We start from the raw sequence: 17,952 nt of genomic DNA, 5'->3' as shown, positions 1-17,952 counted from the left end.
CCTCGTGGGGTCTTAATGATCCTAAGGAAGGTAAGAAATCAGCCCAGAACTACATGGGAGGAGCTGGTCAATGACCTGAAAAGAGCTGGGACCACCGTTTCCAAGGTTACTGTTGGTAATACACTAAGACGTCATGGTTTGAAATCATGCATGGCACGGAAGGTTCTCCTGCTTACACCAGCACATTTCCAGGCACGTCTTAAGTTTGCCAATGACCATTTGGATGATCCAGAGGAGTCATGGGAGAAAGTCATGTGGTCAGATAAGACCAAAATAGAAATTTTGGGTCATAATTCCACTAAACGTGTTTGGAGGAAGAAGAATGATGAGTACCATCCCAATAACACCATCCCTACTGTGAAGCATGGGGGTGGTAGCATCATGCTTTGGGGGTGTTTTTCTGCACATGGGCCGGTAGTTTGAGACCACTGGTTTATGTTATCAATGCAGTTTAGAAAGTTTGTATAAGTTTGTATTGTATTCACACTGTTTTAATCAGGAAACCTGGAGCTTTTTTTTTACTTTTATTGTTTCTGGGGTCAGCGTTTGGGATGTCCACTTTTATTCCAGCTGTGAAAGTGAATGTGGAATAACATTAACAGGGATGACATCAATAGAAGAAACCAAGGAAGTGGTAAGATGCTTTATGTTAGGGTGGTGTTTGTATTCAAACAAACTGGCATCTCATTTAGCACCCAACATTTTTAAGGATCTTTTAACATTTTCTTTGATGGCAGTGTAAATGTCTGAGTGTTTTTAATGTACAGTATATAAATATGGACCAGGATTGCAGAAGGATGAGCCGACACAAATATACTGGTCCAGGACAGCACTTTTTTCTCTGGAGGATGTACGAAACAGCACAGGGAGATCAAGAAGGACAGCTGTGGAGATTCAAGTTGCCACTGGCTGGGCTACAAGTCTATCTGCAGGGGTATATACTATATGTATATAATGTGTGTGTGTGTGTGTGTGTGTGTGTGTGTGTGTGTGTGTGTGTGTATTTTATATATATGCTGTTTATATCATTTTTATCAATTAATATGACGGAAAGTAAATGAACAGAAGACAAATCCAAATCAGTATTTTGTTTGACCAGCCTTTGTCTGCAAAACAGCCTCCGTTCTTTTAAGTACACTTGCACACAAGGAACTCAGCAGTTAGATTGTTCCAAATATCTTGGAGTACTAAACACATCTTCTATATAGGCTTCCTCAAATCCTTCTGTCTCTTCATGTAGACTCGATGACGTTGAGATCAGGATTCTGGGAGCCAAACCTTCACTATCAGGACTCCTTGTTCTTCTCTACACTGAAGATATGTCTTAATGGCATCTCCATTCTCTGAATGGATTTGCAGAAATGCAGCTCAAACCTTGCTAGAAACTGCCACCATGCTTCATGCTGCCTGCAGACACTCATTCTTGTACTCATAATTCATCTGAGAACTTGTTTCTTGCTACAGCCAAATATTTCATGCATAGTTGAGTCACTTAGACTTGTTTCCATGTCAGACGTATGGCTTTTTGGCCACAGTTCTTCCATAATGAAAAAATCTGGCCAGACATTTCCAGAGAGTACATTGGTGTATCTGGGTCCCAATGGTTTCCACTGCTTTATATCTTCCAATGTTAAAGGGCTCGATGTGTTTTTCATTTGCTGCATTAGGTTTCTTTGGCTGACCACTACAGTACATCCCTTTTCTTTGTGATTCTTCAAAATAACTTGGACAGCACATCTTGAAACCCCAGTCTGCTTTGAAATCTTTGCCAGGTGCCAAAACCTGCTGCAGAATTAAATCAGCATCTTTAAAAAGCTGGTCAGTAGAAGGAAGCATGAAGCGCTCTAAAATGTCTTGGTAAACGGGTCCAGTGACTTTAGTCTTTAAAAAACAACAACAAATGTTTGGATACAGCACTCTGTGAACAGCAAGCTTCTTCGGCAATGAATGTTTGTGGATTACCCTCCTTGTGAAGGAGGTCAATAATTGTCTTCTCGACAACTGTCAGAACAGCTGTCTTCCCCATGATTGTATAGCCTAGTGAACCAACCTGAATGAAGCCATTTTGAAGCTTTGCATGTGTTTTGAGTTGATTAGCTCTATCTAATTTTTTGAGATATTGAATTGGTGTTTTTTGTTAAATGTGAGTCAAAATCATCACAATTAAAATAACCAAAGACCTAAACTACTTCAGTCTGTGTCCATTGAATTGATTAAATACATACGTTTCACAATTTGAGTTAAATTACTGAAATAACTAATTTATTGAGATGCACCTGTATATATTACATCAATTGAAGTCGTTATCATGATTTTACCTTTAAAAACTGCATATGTAAATATCCCTGTTTCTATCGTTTCTAGTTCACTGCAGCAAATTAAAAGATGTCCAAATGATATGTAACACAAAATATTTTAGGGAAGCTGTACTTTACATTTTTGACAGTGCAATAAATCTGGTCAAGATTTACAAGATTTTTATTTTAGGCTTAATTTATATATATATATATACAGTACAGACCAAAAGTTTGGACACACCTTCTCATTCAAAGAGTTTTCTTTATTTTCATGACTATGAAAATTGTAGAGTCACACTGAAGGCATCAAGGGCTATTTGACCAAGAAGGAGAGTGATGGGGTGCTGCGCCAGATGACCTGGCCTCCACCGGACCTGAACCCAATTGAGATGGTTTAGGGGTGAGTGAAGGCAAAAGGGCCAACAAGTGCCAAGCATCTCTCGGGGAACTCCTTCAAGACTGTTGGAAGACCGATTCAGGTGACTACCTCTTAAATCTCATCAAGAGAATGCCAAGAGTGTGCAAAGCAGTAATCAAAACAAAAGGTGGCTACTTTGAAGATCCTAGAATATGACATTTTTCAGTTGTTTTACACTTTTTTGTTATGTATATAATTCCATATATAATTCCACGTGTTAATTCATAGTTTTGATGCCTTCAGTGTGAATCTACAATTTTCATAGTCATGAAAATAAAGAAAACTCTTTGAATGAGAAGAAGATGTGTCCAAACTTTTGGTCTGTATTTTATATATATATATATATATATATATATATATATATATATATATATATATATATATATAATTTATTTCTTTTTTTACCTAAAATGTACAGTCCATGCTGAGATGTACAACTGTTTGTGAAGTTGTTCCTTCACTTTTCATTAAAAAACAATCCACAGCACATACATATTTATAACAAAGGTTACAGGGTTCGTTGCGAATGCAATTTGCCGCACATGCAGCAGAGGCACCAAAATGGCAAATTACATCTTTAATTAGTGCAATCAGATGTGGTAGATTAGTGCTGGCAGTGTGATACATTTCCAGATGCTGATGATGCAGATGCAGGTGATTTGCTCTGTGCTATAGTATATATATATATATATATATATATAGCTTAGATAGTACTATATAGTATATATATAGTACTATATAAGCATAGAGATACTGCTTTTGTGCCAGACATCCACTGTATACACTCCAAATACCTTTTTTTAGGTCAAATATACCAACATTGTCTTATTTTTGTAAACAGGGGATGTAGATAATCTTAACCTGAGATACCCTAAATAGCACATATCCAGCCTCAAACACATTGAGTCAGCTCCACTATTTCTTAGACATCACTCAGTTAGGAGAAGCTGGAACAGCTTTAACTCCACCCCAATGGGCTTTTGGTTTTGGACCTAGAGAACCAAATGCTTGTATGCTTGCTCGGCTGCATGAATAATATTAACATTAAAACATGCACTCTATACCCACGAGTCTCAGAGTCAGTAATTTTTAATGCCAATAATTATTTTTTAATTAATTGTCTTGTCTTTCCTTGTTTCTGTCTTGTGTCCTCTTGTGGTGCATGCTAGTGAACTGTGGTTTGCCAGATGTTCATTTTAACAGGGTGGTGTATGGGAATGACTGGTGGGTGGGCTCGATGGTGCGTCATGTGTGCAGACCGGGATTTATGCTGGTTGGAGAACCAATGCGGACTTGTCAATCAAATGGAAAATGGACTGCTAAGCCATCATGCCTCAGTGAGTATGTCTCTCACCAGACATTCACAATTCATATACAGAACAATCCTGCATTATTCTTTCAATCCATAGAGACAATTCCTCTATTTAATTCCTATGATAATTATTTTCATAATAAGCCTGTGTGTGTATATGTGACAGGTGTGTGTCATAGGGAACGGTAGAAATCGACGAGAGAGATATTGATGAAGCTGGCACCTCCTCCTGCCCATCAAAAGACACAATGTCCATCAAGCATGATTGTACTTTCATGGACGAGTGCAGAATTAAATAGTCGGGCTGGAAACACTGGTTTACACACTGCACCCACTGCAAGTGTGAATACTTCTTTCTTTGTGGTCAGACTCTTACTAATTTATAGATCGATTGATAGATTGATTAGATCACCAATAATATTTGATCAAATAAAGTTGTCTTTCAGTGCAGTTATTTCTTGATTTTGTTTTTCAGCTTCAGCAGGATAGAGACTTTCTTTTGTCCCTTCACTTTAATTTTGACTTCATGATGTCTATAATGTATATTAAAAATATAGTCCTTCCTTCGGCTGTCACTCTTCTGAATTCTGCCTCCATCCTCAAAAAATGCTGTACTTGCACAAAGACTATTTTTGCTATGACACCTAATACTTTACACAAACTTACTTTAACTGTAAAAACTTTCATTTAACATAAACTTCTTTCCATTGGCATTTCTCATTAGAGGCTAACTGCAATTCATTGTCTCTGTACATGTAGACTGCACAGGGCCATTAAAGCTAAATCTTTTTTCATCTCATTAATTCGTTTCAGACACAATCTTACTGGCTTGGCCATGCTATAATGTTGAAATCTCAGTCATGGTACTTACAAAACAATTCTGTTCTATTTTCACCTTTCAATAATGTAAACTGTGTTCAGAGTTGAATCCTGTACAACACTTTATTATTATTTATTTATTTATGATCCTGGCATTTGCACCACCACCCATCCCCACACCATTCACGTCACAAACATGAAAATATAAAATTTCTCCTGATTTTCAAAAGCTTTTAAAATAATACAAAAATAATAATAAAGTCTACTTCCTGTCTACTAAATGTCTACTTTCAAACACATACAATATAACAACATACATAATGTACACATATATATATATATATATATATATATATATATATATATATATATATATATATATATATATATATATATATATGTATATGTGTATATGTATATATGTATATATGTGTATATATATATATATATATATATATATATATATATATATATACACAAAACTCTTAAAGCCACAGCAAGGATTCCTCATACTGTTGGTTTATTTGCAAAAAAGAAAAGTAAATAAAAATGATTAAATCATATCTCTAGCCCAATCTCAACTGCTAATAAACAATGCACATTTAAAATTGAATCAGAGCCTTAGTAAAGTCTGTAAGCACTTAGTAATTTTCCCCAGGGTCTATTTTCATTAGTCCTAACTCTCTAGTCCTTTATGTTGCAGTGGTAGGAGTGCTCACTACTCACCTACACTCTCTAACCACATATATATAGATATATATCTTGGGGTTAAGCTTTCTTTTAACCAAACATGTCTTCAGCTCCTTTTTATTAGCCTAATTAATACGTTTGTTAGCCTCATGGTTTTCTTTTTTAGCTTGAATATAGTGAGTTTTCCCTTTGTATAAATGGAGTCCAGATTCATGAATCACTGGTTGATGTAGCTGCACTACCCTTTTTTTCATGTCATCATTTTTTTCATATCATGAAAAGTTTTACTATTCCACTACTTGAAGGGGTCATACTGAATATTAGGAACAACATAATGTGATCACTTATCAATGTTATCAAACTACATTTAATGTGGCACACTTACACCACTGTGATAAAAAATAAAGATGAAAATAACAAAATAAAGATGAAAAAATGTTTGATTAAATAAGACAAAACAGTACATTTACATAACATCTAATTTTATAAAATATATTTTGCATTTGCTTGTATGCAATAAGAAATATAATATGTTTTGCAGATGTTACTTCCTCATTTTATGCAGCAGATTTCCATTAATTAACTTGAATGCCAACAGGGATAAGATATTTAACATGCTCAGAATTATAATACTACATTTTTCCTTACATGAGATGGTACAAGTGTTCATGTTTTAAAAACCTTTAATATGCATATTTCATCTGAAAACTTAGATCTATTAAACAATTTAAAGACAAAAAATAAATGCTTGGGCCATGGCTAGTTTTTACAAAAAACTTTAAAGGTAAACTTGATGCAACATTCTAGGTAAAATATATAATGTACAACAGTTGTTCCAGCAAATTGGATAGACAGAGTATTGTTCAATACACTTGTCAATTAACTCATTAAAAAAATATAACTGTGGTCTTTATTATATCTATGCAGTCTTAATGAAGCCGAGATTGTTATTTAACAACATTTACAATATAACGGTATACAAATGTATGCCTAAGGAAAATTTTTTTTTTAGTATTAACAGTGTTCACCTTCTGATCAAATTCAGATGAAAATGTAAAACTGCCTTAACGTGGTTTTGGGATAAATAGTCTTTTAGAGTTCTTGCAAAAGTACAGATATGGATGGGGGGGGGGGGATCCGTTGTGTGTGTTCCGGTTTCTGTGCAAAGGTTGATGCGGGGCGTCGTTTGAACGCTAGTAACCTCAGTCGATTCACCGAAAATAACCCGAGCACTGCAGCATCAGCACCAGCGCATGCGCATCTGCGCTCTTTAAAGGCACAGCGCCTGTATATTTACGTCAATGAGCATAAGATGCTGAACTTTATGTAAATGTACAATTTTCATTTACAACCTACCGGACTAATTTTACATTTTGTGTTTGTTTGTTTGTTTTTACTTTCTATACTGGTTTACATTATTTCGACATTGCATTAGACATTTTGACCAATTGTTCTAGAGAAATTACAATATGTGACCAATGACTTTGCAACAAGGTGCACATTCCACTAGAAATGCACGTTTGTCCCACACTTTTTCTACGTGGTGCCATCCAGATTCATATATTCTTATATTTCATGTACAATTATACAAATAAAAACCACGCATGTAAGCATGTATCTGTGCCCTGGAGCACATGTCCATCACATGTCAAGGACATACGTGATCACTTCATAGGGCGCAGTCACCTGGGTAAATACCTAGCTGAAACTTGATGGCATGTCAGACGAGCAGAGGCACATGATGGAGCATCCTGGACAGCGGCGGGGAAACTCGAGATCCCCACCTGTCCCGTGACCGCATGTGGCACAGCGCCAACCCGCCCTGCGAGCTTTCTGCAGAGATGACTTCTCCTCCAAACCCCCACCCCACCCACACGCATGCTTCCATCCCTTCCTATACCACCTCGCCGCCAGGCCTGAGCGCAAACAGTTTTTAAACCAGGCCTGCACATCTGGATTTTTCCCCCCACATCTGCACTCATTCAACACGAGGGGATCGTTTTTCATCCTGCTCTGATCTGTGGCGTATTCTAGTGTCAGGTTTGAGGAGAGAGGAGCCGATCGGCCACTGATCTCCCGCAGCAATTGGACTGCTGCGGTACCGATCCGTGGTGGATGCTGATGCGGGAAACGGAAGTGAACGCGCCTGTCCTTAGGCAGACTTGTTTACTGTAGTAAAGATTGAAATGAATGATTGCCTTCCCGTCAGCTGACCGGAATGTAACTTCTTCTCTGATTATTGACTGTTCTGTCGATGCATCCTTTTCAACCTTCATGATTGTCAAGCATGTTTTGGTCTCGGGCGATTCGAGATGCCGGATGGATCTGATTCCTACAGGAAAGTAGCCGGACGTGTTGCGGACTCTTTGTGCTCTGTGCGGAATCCTCTGTGATCTATTCGGGCATGTCAGGATCACACGGATATCTGTGTAAATAAATAAGAGCATTAGCCTGCTGCAGACGTACCACTTCATCTTATTTCACAAAAAAAAGTAAGTTTCTCCATCAGCACCACTTTGTAGCCCAGTGTCATTGTGCATGCTTTTAGATTTCTGTATGTAGATACTCCGCAGTCATTCATACATCACTGATCTGATTTTTTTTACACGCTGCGGGGCTCACAGCTGAAGCAGAGGTAACTCTCCATAAGGATTTGCTCATGTTATCACAATCACCTAATTGTGTATCTGTTTCTAATTCATTTTCTAGTGAGAGCCACTCCGCATTAGTCACCTGTTTCGAAAATTTCAGCTTGCACACTGCATAACACCACATCCCTTTCTATTTCCAGAGGAGTGATTTAATTATATCTCTTTACAAAAAAAGCCATGTTCTCTCATTAAAACCTGTCTGCTCCTCCCTGTGTACCTGCAGTGAGCACAACCATGGCAGGGTGGTAATGGAAGGCCAGTCAATCGCTAAAGACCCCTGCTCCAACACCCCACCCCGACCCCTCACCTCCTCTTCAGTGAGTAGGATTTTCCGAAACATACACCTTGCCGTTTGTCTTGAAGTAGAATTTAGTGCACCACTTATTGTCAGTAGATGAAGGTATGGTTGATTGGGTGGGTTTACTGTTCGTGCATCATGTATACATTTTCCTGGATGATTGGTAGCCTGCTTTTGGCTTATTTTGGCTACGCTCACAGTCCAAGGTTTTGTTTTTTTCTTCGACAACAGGTTGTGTGAAATGCCACTTAACCTGTAGACATGAGAAAAATCTGTTTCACCCAACCTACCTACCCACTGCTCTATAATTAACACTGATGTCAGAGCTTTTTCCCCCAGCAGGGCTGGTATGACGAATTGATATGAGGAGCAAGGATTGAACTGCTAACAAAGAGCCTGTGTGAAGTTTATTGCTGATCTGGATTATATATATTAATTTTATATTTGTAATCTTTAGAAGAAATTGTGTCTTGATTGACTGACTGTCTGACTGAACATGGTATTCTGGATAACTGCTGCTTTAATGGGATGATGTGCAGAACCACTCCATAGAGAAGGAAAGAGAGTGAGAGAAAAAGAGATCAGGTGCTCTTTAGGGCAGCATCAGGATCTGGTGTAGATAGTGTTGAAGCCAAGCCTAAGTGCATTGCTATTGATGCGTAACACTATAACACATTTGATGCCATGGCCTCTTTGGTGCGGTCAATAGTGTTTTTCCTTCTACTGCCATTTTGCTCTTCTTTTCCTTTCACCATGAGATGGAATGTGTGGTCAAACCCTATAAGCCGGCATCATCCTTATTATTATTATGATTAGTCTGGGAACTAGGATTAAAAGAGGTATTCAAAGTGACTTGTAGCCCATTTTCTGATCCTTTTTTTCGGCTTCATTGTCATGGCTTTTGTTTTCACATCATGCTGGTGCCCCTTTCTGATCTCTGTTCCTGTAGCACCCTGGTGTGTGTAGAGCATGTGTTCATTGTTAATCAATAGGTTCTTATGAATCATCACTATGTTTTGGGAGTGTAGTCTGAGCCATACTTTCACAAAACACTTCCAGAATTATGATCACTGCATTCGTTACCGCATGCACGCATGGGTGTGTTTATTTTCATTTTCGTCCTATGAAACTACAGATTATCATTGTAAGCAGTGGAAGAAAGAATAAATTGAAAGAGAAAAAGAAAAAGAACTCAAATATAAATATGTAGTGAAAATCTATTTGAGTAAATGCTTGATTGACCTTTTTGGAATGTTTATATTTTGCTAATCAGCTATGATTTGTCAGCTATGCTGAAGTGAACACCATCTCAAATATCATTATTATTGAAAGATTAGTAATGCTAACTGAATAGCTAAATTACCCAAATGCTGTTGGGTTTGTTAGCTTGCTTGTGTTCATTTCAACATGATTCTAGCCACATAGGTTGCTACCTAGTGGACACCACTTACACATAATCTCAGCTTTACACATACTGACTATTGATTGATTTGGCGCTTACGTAAAATTTAGTCTTTTAACAGAAAGCTGCTTTTTATAATTGGGCGAATTTAGTTAGCCAATTTTTAATTAGCTTACATTTTTTCAGGGTAAAAGCATTATTATTATTATTATTATTATTTAAAAAAATTTTTTTACCTTGTAATGATGAACATAAATCTTGTGAAGTTGAATATTGCATTTTGTAAGCGAACAGTAGTAAGTTTTAAATACTGTTACAGTGAACTAGGTAATATAAAAACAGAATGCAATGATTTCCAAATCATAAAAACCCAAATCTTAATAGAACATAGAAAACATGTTCTAAAACAAATATTTAAACTGAGGGAATGGTAAATCTTTAGGTTAAAATAAAGTACATTTGAATTTGATGACTGCAACATTAGTTGAAAAATCTTCCTCCAAATGTTTATTTGAAGTAATACTTACTTTTCCAGCCTTTTGTTGCCTCATCCCTACTTTTTTGAGACGTGTTACAGCCATTCAATTAAAAATGTAATTGAAATACGAAAACCTTGTTTTTTTGGAAAATGGAACATTATGATCATATGATCTTTTCTCTATAATTTGTTTGCGATTAGGAACTAGATAAAGGCTGGGAACTAAAAACTAATAAGCTTGGCATAAAAGGAACAATCAATTCATGCATATAGCCAGCAAAACTATTTGGATTTTTATGCAAAATTGTTTAGCTACTTTAAAAAAATATATATTTTTAAAATGTATATAACTTTAAAATATATTGTCTCATATCATATAATAACACATTTAGATAAGTAATAAAATTTAGACATAAAATTTAATTACATTACATTCATTTTTTAATTTTAATATAATTTTATCTTACCTCATTTTAACCTAATTTTATAATATTTTTAATTGAGTAAGATTGTGGCACCATGCACGTTAAAATTAGGTATTTATTAAAACCCTGTAATTTTTGGGGAAAAATGGTAATATCTCACTCCTGCACCTGAATGTGTGCAAATGTATGCATGAGAAGACTGCCTAATGTAAATCTTGAATATTTCAATCATAAATGTATCATAAATTACTGCACTCATACAAACTGTACATTAAAACTGTTTTGCTGTAGTATGTTAAGAGAATTATCCAGATCAACATATAGAAGAGCTTTGAAGTGTCTATTAAAAACACATCTCCCTTATACTAGTTTAGTACGTCATGGTCTGAGCTTTAAAAAATATCTGATATGATTGCAATTAATTCTTCTTCTTCTTCTTCTTTCGGCTGCTCCCATTAGGGGTCGCCACAGCGGATCATCCGTCTCCATACCACCCTGTCCTCTATATCTGCCTCTTTTACACCAACTACCTGCATGTTTTCCCTCACCACATCCATGAACCTCCTCCTTGGCCTTCCTCTTTTCCTCCTACCTGGTGGCTCCATCTTCAGCATTTTTCTACCAATATAATTCATGTCCCTTCTCTGCACATGTCCAAACCATCTCAATCTCGCCTCCCTCACCTTGTCACCAAAACATCCTACATGTGCTGTCCCTCTAATAAACTCATTTCTAATCTTGTCCATCCTCGTCACTCCCAATGAAAACCTTAACATCTTCAGCTCTGCTACCTCCAGCTCCACCTCCTGTCTTTTACTCAATGCCACTGTCTCTAATCCATACAACATCGCAGGTCTCACCACAGTCCTATAAACTTTCCCTTTCATTCTTGCAGATACTCTTCTATCACAAATCACTCCTGTCACTCTTCTCCACCCACTCCACCCTGCCTGCACTCTTTTCTTTACTTCCCTAACACACTCTCCATTACTTTGCACTGTTGACCCCAGGTACCTGAACTCCTCCACCTTCTCCACCTCTTCTCCCTGCAACCGCATCACTCCACTGCCCTCCCTCTCATTCACACACATGTACTCTGTCTTACTCCTACTGACTTTCATTCCCCTTCTCTCCAGCGCATATCTCCACCTCTCCAGGCTCTTCTCAACCTGCTCTCTACTCTCACCACAAATCACAATATCATCTGCAAACATCATAGTCCAGGGAGACTCCTGTCTGACCTCATCCGTCAACCTGTCCATCACCACTGCAAACAGGAAAGGGCTCAGGGCCGATCCTTGATGCAGTCCAACCTTCACCCTGAACCAGTCTGTCGTACCTACTGCACACTTTACTGCCGTCACACTGTCCTCATACATGTCCTGCACCACCCTCACATACTTCTCTGACACACCTGACTTCCTCATACAATTCCACAACTCCTCTCTCGGCACCCTGTCGTACGCTTTCTCTAAATCCACAAATACACAATGCAGCTCCTTCTGTCCTTCTCTATACTTCTCCATCAACATCCTTAAAGCAAATAAGGCATCTGTGGTGCTCTTCCTCGGCATGAAACCATACTGTTGCTCACAGATGGTCACCTCTTCTCTCAACCTGGCTTCCACTACTCTTTCCCATAACTTAATGGTGTGACTGATCAACTTAATTCCCCTGTAGTTACTGCAGGTCTGCACATCTCCCTTATGCTTAAAGATCGGTACCAGCACACTCCTTCTCCATTCCTCAGGCATCCTCTCCCCTTCCAGAATCCTGTTAAACAATCTGGTTAAAAACTCCACTGCCATCTCTCCTAAACATCTCAACGCTTCTACCGGTATGTCATCTGGTCCAACCGACTTTCCATTCTTCATCCTCTTAATCGCTGCTCTCACTTCCTCCTTACTAATCCTATCTACATCCTGCTTCACCAACTCCACATCCTCCAACCTTCTCTCTCTCTGATTTTCCTCATTCATCAGCTGCTCAAAATACTCCCTCCATCTTCTCAACACACTCTCCTCACTAGTCAACACATTTCCCTCTCCATCCTTTATTGCTCTAACTTGCAGTACATCCTTCCCAGCTCGGTCCCTCTGCTTGGCCAATCGGTATAAATCCTTTTCTCCTTCCTTAGTGTCCAACCTCTTATACAGTTCCTCATATGCCTTTTCCTTGGCTTTCGCCACATCCCTTTTAACCTGCTGCCGCATCTCCTTGTACTCCTGCCTACTTTTCTCATCACTCTGTCGATCCCACTTCTGTTTTGCCAACCTCTTTCCCCTAATGCTCTCCTGCACTTCCTCATTCCACCACCACGTCTCCTTGTCTTGCTTTCTATTTCCAGATGTTACACCAAGTACTTTTCTAGCTGCCTCCCTCATCACTCCTGCAGTAGTTGCCCAATCCTCCGGCACCTCTTCACCACCACCGAGCCCCTGTCTGACCTCTTCCCTGAACCTCACACTACACTCGTCCTCCTTCAGTTTCCACCATCTTATTCTTCTTTCAAACCTTACTTTCCTCCTCTTCTTCTTCGCCTCCAAAACCATCCTACAGACCACCATCCGATGCTGTCTAGCTACACTGTCCCCCGCCAACACCTTACAGTCTCCAATCTCCTTCAGGTTGCATCTCCTACACAGAAGATAATCCACCTGTGTGCACCTTCCTCCACTCTTATACGTCACCCTATGATCCTCCTTCTTCTTAAAATACGTGTTCACCACTGCCATTTCCATCCTTTTAGCAAAATCTACCACCATCTGCCCTTCCACATTCCTCTCCTTAAAACCATACCTACCCATCACCTCCTCATCACCTCTGTTCCCTTCACCTACATGCCCATTAAAGTCTGCCCCAATCACCAATCGTTCTTTCCTAGGTACACCATCTACCACTTCATCTAATTCACTCCAGAATCTTTCTTTCTCCTCCATCTCACAGCCAACTTGTGGAGCATAGGCACTGATGACATTTATCATCATCCCTTCAACTTCCACCTTCACGATCATCACCCTATCAGAAACTCTCTTCACCTCCACTACACTCTTACTGTACGCTTCCTTCAGAATCACCCCTACACCATTTCTCTTCCCATCCACACCATGATAAAACAGTTTAAACCCACCTCCAATGTTCCTGGCCTTACTCCCGTTCCACTTGGTCTCCTGAACACACAACACATCTACCTTTCTCCTCTCCATCATATCAGCTATCTCTCTCCCTTTACCCGTCATAGTACCAACATTTAAAGTACCAACCCGAACCTCTACTCTCCTACACTGCTCCTTTTCCTGCCGTCTCTGTAGACGTCTTCCTCCTCTCCTTCTCCTCCTTCGGCCAACAGTAGCCCAATTTCCACCGGTACCCTGTCGGCTAACGATACCTGTGGCGGTCGTTGTTAACCCGGGCCTCGACCGATCCGGTATGAAATTCTCATTTGTGATCCGCATATTTGATTTGGCACATGTTTTACGCTGGATGCCCATCCTAACGCAACCCTCCCCATTTACCCGGGCTTGGGACCGGCACTAAGAGTACACTGGCTTGTGCCCCCCTAATGGCTGGGTTTATGATTGCAATTAATTAAAGAATATAAAAAAAAAAATGATCCAACACAAACCCACAAATGAAAATAAATAATACTTTACATTTAATTACACCGAAAAAAATGTTGGCTTATGTGCAAAGGACGGGCTGTACTGTCTGAGCATAGCTGAGAGCTGTAAACAAATGCCTCAGCTAATGGAAGATGTAGTACATGCCACTCTTATGAGGGAGGACATTTTTCCATTTCTGCCTTTTCTTTCATTATTAATTATCATTTTATGTTTCCAGGGCTCTTTATGCTTGAACTTTTATGGGTGTCGGGGATAAAAATGGGCTGTGTTAAGAAAAATGTTCCATTTCATTTGGTTTATTTAAAGTTCTGCACTTTACCATAAGATTAATAAAGAAGGCCAATTATTTGTACTGTTTACTTTTTACTTTGATTCTGTTTAAGTATAAAACTTTGTTTGTTTAATTACACCATCGCATTTGGTTTTGCTGTGTGTTTAGTGGGTTCATACTGACAAACTGAGTTTGCGTAGACTCTTCTTCTTCTTTTTTTGGCTTCTCCCATTCGGGGTCCCACAGTGGATCATCCGTCTCCATACCCCCCTGTCCTGTACATCTGCCTCTTTCAACCCAACTACCTGCATGTCTTCCCTTACCACATCCATAAACCTCCTCTTTGGTCTTCCTCTTTTCCTCCTTCCTGGTAGCTCCATCGTCAGCATTTTCCTCTGGAAAATGTCTTTCTCTGGTTAAAGAACTTCATTCAGAAGAATTGCACTAGTAATTAAGTTGCATTTAGGATCAATTTAAACACATCAGAATCAGGCTTCATCACAGATAATAAAAATCCCAGCTCTCGTTAGACTCCTCTTTATGCTTTTTTTTTGTCTTTAAATCTTCATGACATCACAGCTGTGGAACTAAAAATGCAGAACAACTTGTTATGCTTAAAAGCACTGCAATGTTTTTATTTCAGTATTTAGTGTCATCATATAATCACCAAGTCATCTGTTTCAGATATTATCCTTTGTACAGTCTGTTTATTTATAATAATTAAACATTTACCCAGAGGGGGTTTGGCATTTCATATGATCTTTGTTCCATAATTTACAATGAGACTAGGAACTAGATGCACAAAAAACTGGGAACTAAATAACAATAAACATGGCAAAACATGAAAATACAATATATGACCAAAAGTTTGTGAACACCTGACCATAAGATCGGTAAGTGCTTTTTGTGCCATTCCACATATAGTCCCCATTTGCTGTTTTAATAACTCCACTACTGGAACAGGTTTGTGTCTCCTAGTTCAAATAAAAATCCAAATTTGTGGTAAAATTTTCGGAAGAACTACACCTAGCTAAAAAAGTCAGATATCCCGGTTCTGGAGTGGGGAATTCTTTAAAATCTGGGAACACGGGTAGCCCTAGTTAGCTGCTGATTATAAAATGAGAACCTTGCAAAGCACATAGAAAAAGTAGATAAAATGGTGTGCAGAAATGTCCACTCCTCTTATATGTAATATAATTCCAAATAAAAAAAAGAGTAAAAATGTGCAATCTAATTGCATAAGTTTTCACCCCTTGAAAAATGTGTTCTGGTACAGGACGTTGTGCTCGAAAGTCACATTTGATTATTCATTATTTTTGCAAACTATATTGATGCCCCATGCGTTATTATTATGGGCTGTTTCCTTATGAGTAATGACATTCAGTTCAGGTCCACTACATAATCTGTAAAAGGTCATGGTGTTGAATACTTATTAAATAACTATTATGTGTGTATATATAAACAGTGCTTGGGGACTAGGGAGACCAGACTAAACCAAACAAACAAAATTCTGGAAAACAATTCAGGAAGTTAGAAACTGTATAAATACAGGAGTCCTGTGTGGCAATGTAATGCAGTCAACACATTCTCACAGTGTCTCCGCTTTACAGATTGCTGCTATGGCTGAAAAGCCAGAGCAAGGGACGGTCTCCATCCAAATGAAAGAGACAGGAGGAGCACCTCCGGATGCAGCCATGTTGACCCACTTGAAGAAAGTGGAGAACCACATCACAGAGGCGCAGAGGTTCTCACACCTACCACGGCGCTCGGCTGTAGACCTGGAGTTCACCGAGCTTTCCTACACTATTCATGAGGGCCCATGCTGGAGGAGGAGAGGTACTTAGTTTATAGTTTAGAATACATAGATTTTACCAAGTTTACATCTAAAATCCTGGTCAAGAATTGCTAACTTAGCCAGATCATATCATTTTTTATTTGGCAGTTGATGTGGTCTTCTTTTGTTGGCAACATTGTTTGATCAGATGGTTAGCATTTGGAAGCAGTTGAATTTTAAGATTCAGTGAAATTGTGTGACTTGCCTACAACATTAATATGATAAATATTGTTTATTAAAAAGAAATCCATCTCCTTTAAAAAGTATGATGGTCCATTGAATGGCATTAATTATTAAGATATACTTCTCATAGCTTAGTGCCTTTACTTTTATTACTTAAGTACATAAAAAAGCAATTATTTTTCAAATTTTATTTAAAAAAAACACTTTTACTTTTACTAATAAAAAAAAACAAAGAATTTTCACAGCATACTGGTGAAAATCAATCAAATAGGATTTTGACATTTTGTTTGTGCTTAAATGCTTGATCAATCCTGAAGTAAATAATTCTTGAACCAAATAATTTGATATTGTGTAGATTGGTCAGCTTGCCATTCTTTTTCCACCCTTAAACAAGTAACATCCAAGGGTTAAATTGTGCTAATTTGATAAATTTCATGAATAAAGTAAATAGTTAGCTAAATTCTTAAAAAAATATCCAATTTATGGCATGTTTAAAGGTGTGCATTTTCCCCTTTGTATGCTGGTATTTTTTTTTTTAAGCAGAAAGAAAGATTAAATTGAAAAAATGCTGATGTTTCCACTTTGTTTTGCGCTTCGGTTTAGGGTTCATTCTCTTTATCAATGAATCATCAGTGCATTTTTTATTTTTTTTATTTTTTTTTTTTTTTACAAAAATACTAAACCTCTGATTCAACTGGCAATAAATGACTTGTCAGCATACACTGCCAGGTTTACATGGCCTGTGGGATTCTGTGCCAGATAACAAGTAGGTGAAAACGGCTAAACAGCATTTCTTCATAGTGACACATAGCAGAGGCATTGTTTATTCCACACTTAGTGTTGGGATCCATATTGATGATTTACTGTGCATCTCCCTGCTCTATTATTCTTCTACCTTTTTTCTTATGCTTTCATTCTACAGCTTAAACACATATAAGGGACTGCTTTCAGACACATACACCCACGCTTGCGAGTTTTTATGTTTTCACACAATCTACACCCCGTGCTCGCCGACCTGAGGGTTTGAGTAATGCTGTACTCAGCAAAGTTTAGACAATAATTCACTTCTGTTCACCAACACTCTGCTGAGCTGTTTGCTCTGCTTAACTAACCCTCTGGATTAAAACTGGTCCATTAGCCATTCACTTGTTTACACACATGCACTCTATTAAAACACTAAAACACTAAAACACTGGCTGCTTATGCAGTGCCACTCTTTCATTTCTTTCTTACAGGGGCACATCAGTAAAA

At 38.2% G+C, this 17,952-nt stretch overlaps 1 protein-coding gene across 1 annotated transcript in view; it reads left to right on the top strand.

Moving 5' to 3' along the window:
* The first annotated feature begins 7,193 nt into the window (after positions 1-7,193).
* LOC310720792 (ATP-binding cassette sub-family G member 4-like) overlaps positions 7,194-17,952 on the top strand; it is a 28,878-nt gene continuing 18,119 nt past the window's right edge. The window contains exons 1-3 of the mRNA XM_083531860.1: positions 7,194-8,062; positions 8,411-8,504; positions 16,295-16,520. Coding sequence (XP_083387986.1) covers positions 8,436-8,504; positions 16,295-16,520 — 295 coding nt within the window. The 5' untranslated portion in view covers positions 7,194-8,062; positions 8,411-8,435. The remainder of the gene's footprint in view (positions 8,063-8,410; positions 8,505-16,294; positions 16,521-17,952) is intronic.

The sequence above is a fragment of the Silurus aristotelis genome (assembly GCF_946808225.1).
Source record: "Silurus aristotelis genome assembly, chromosome: 26".
NCBI classification, from domain to species: domain Eukaryota; kingdom Metazoa; phylum Chordata; class Actinopteri; order Siluriformes; family Siluridae; genus Silurus; species Silurus aristotelis.
This window is presented reverse-complemented; position numbering and strand designations above follow the sequence as displayed.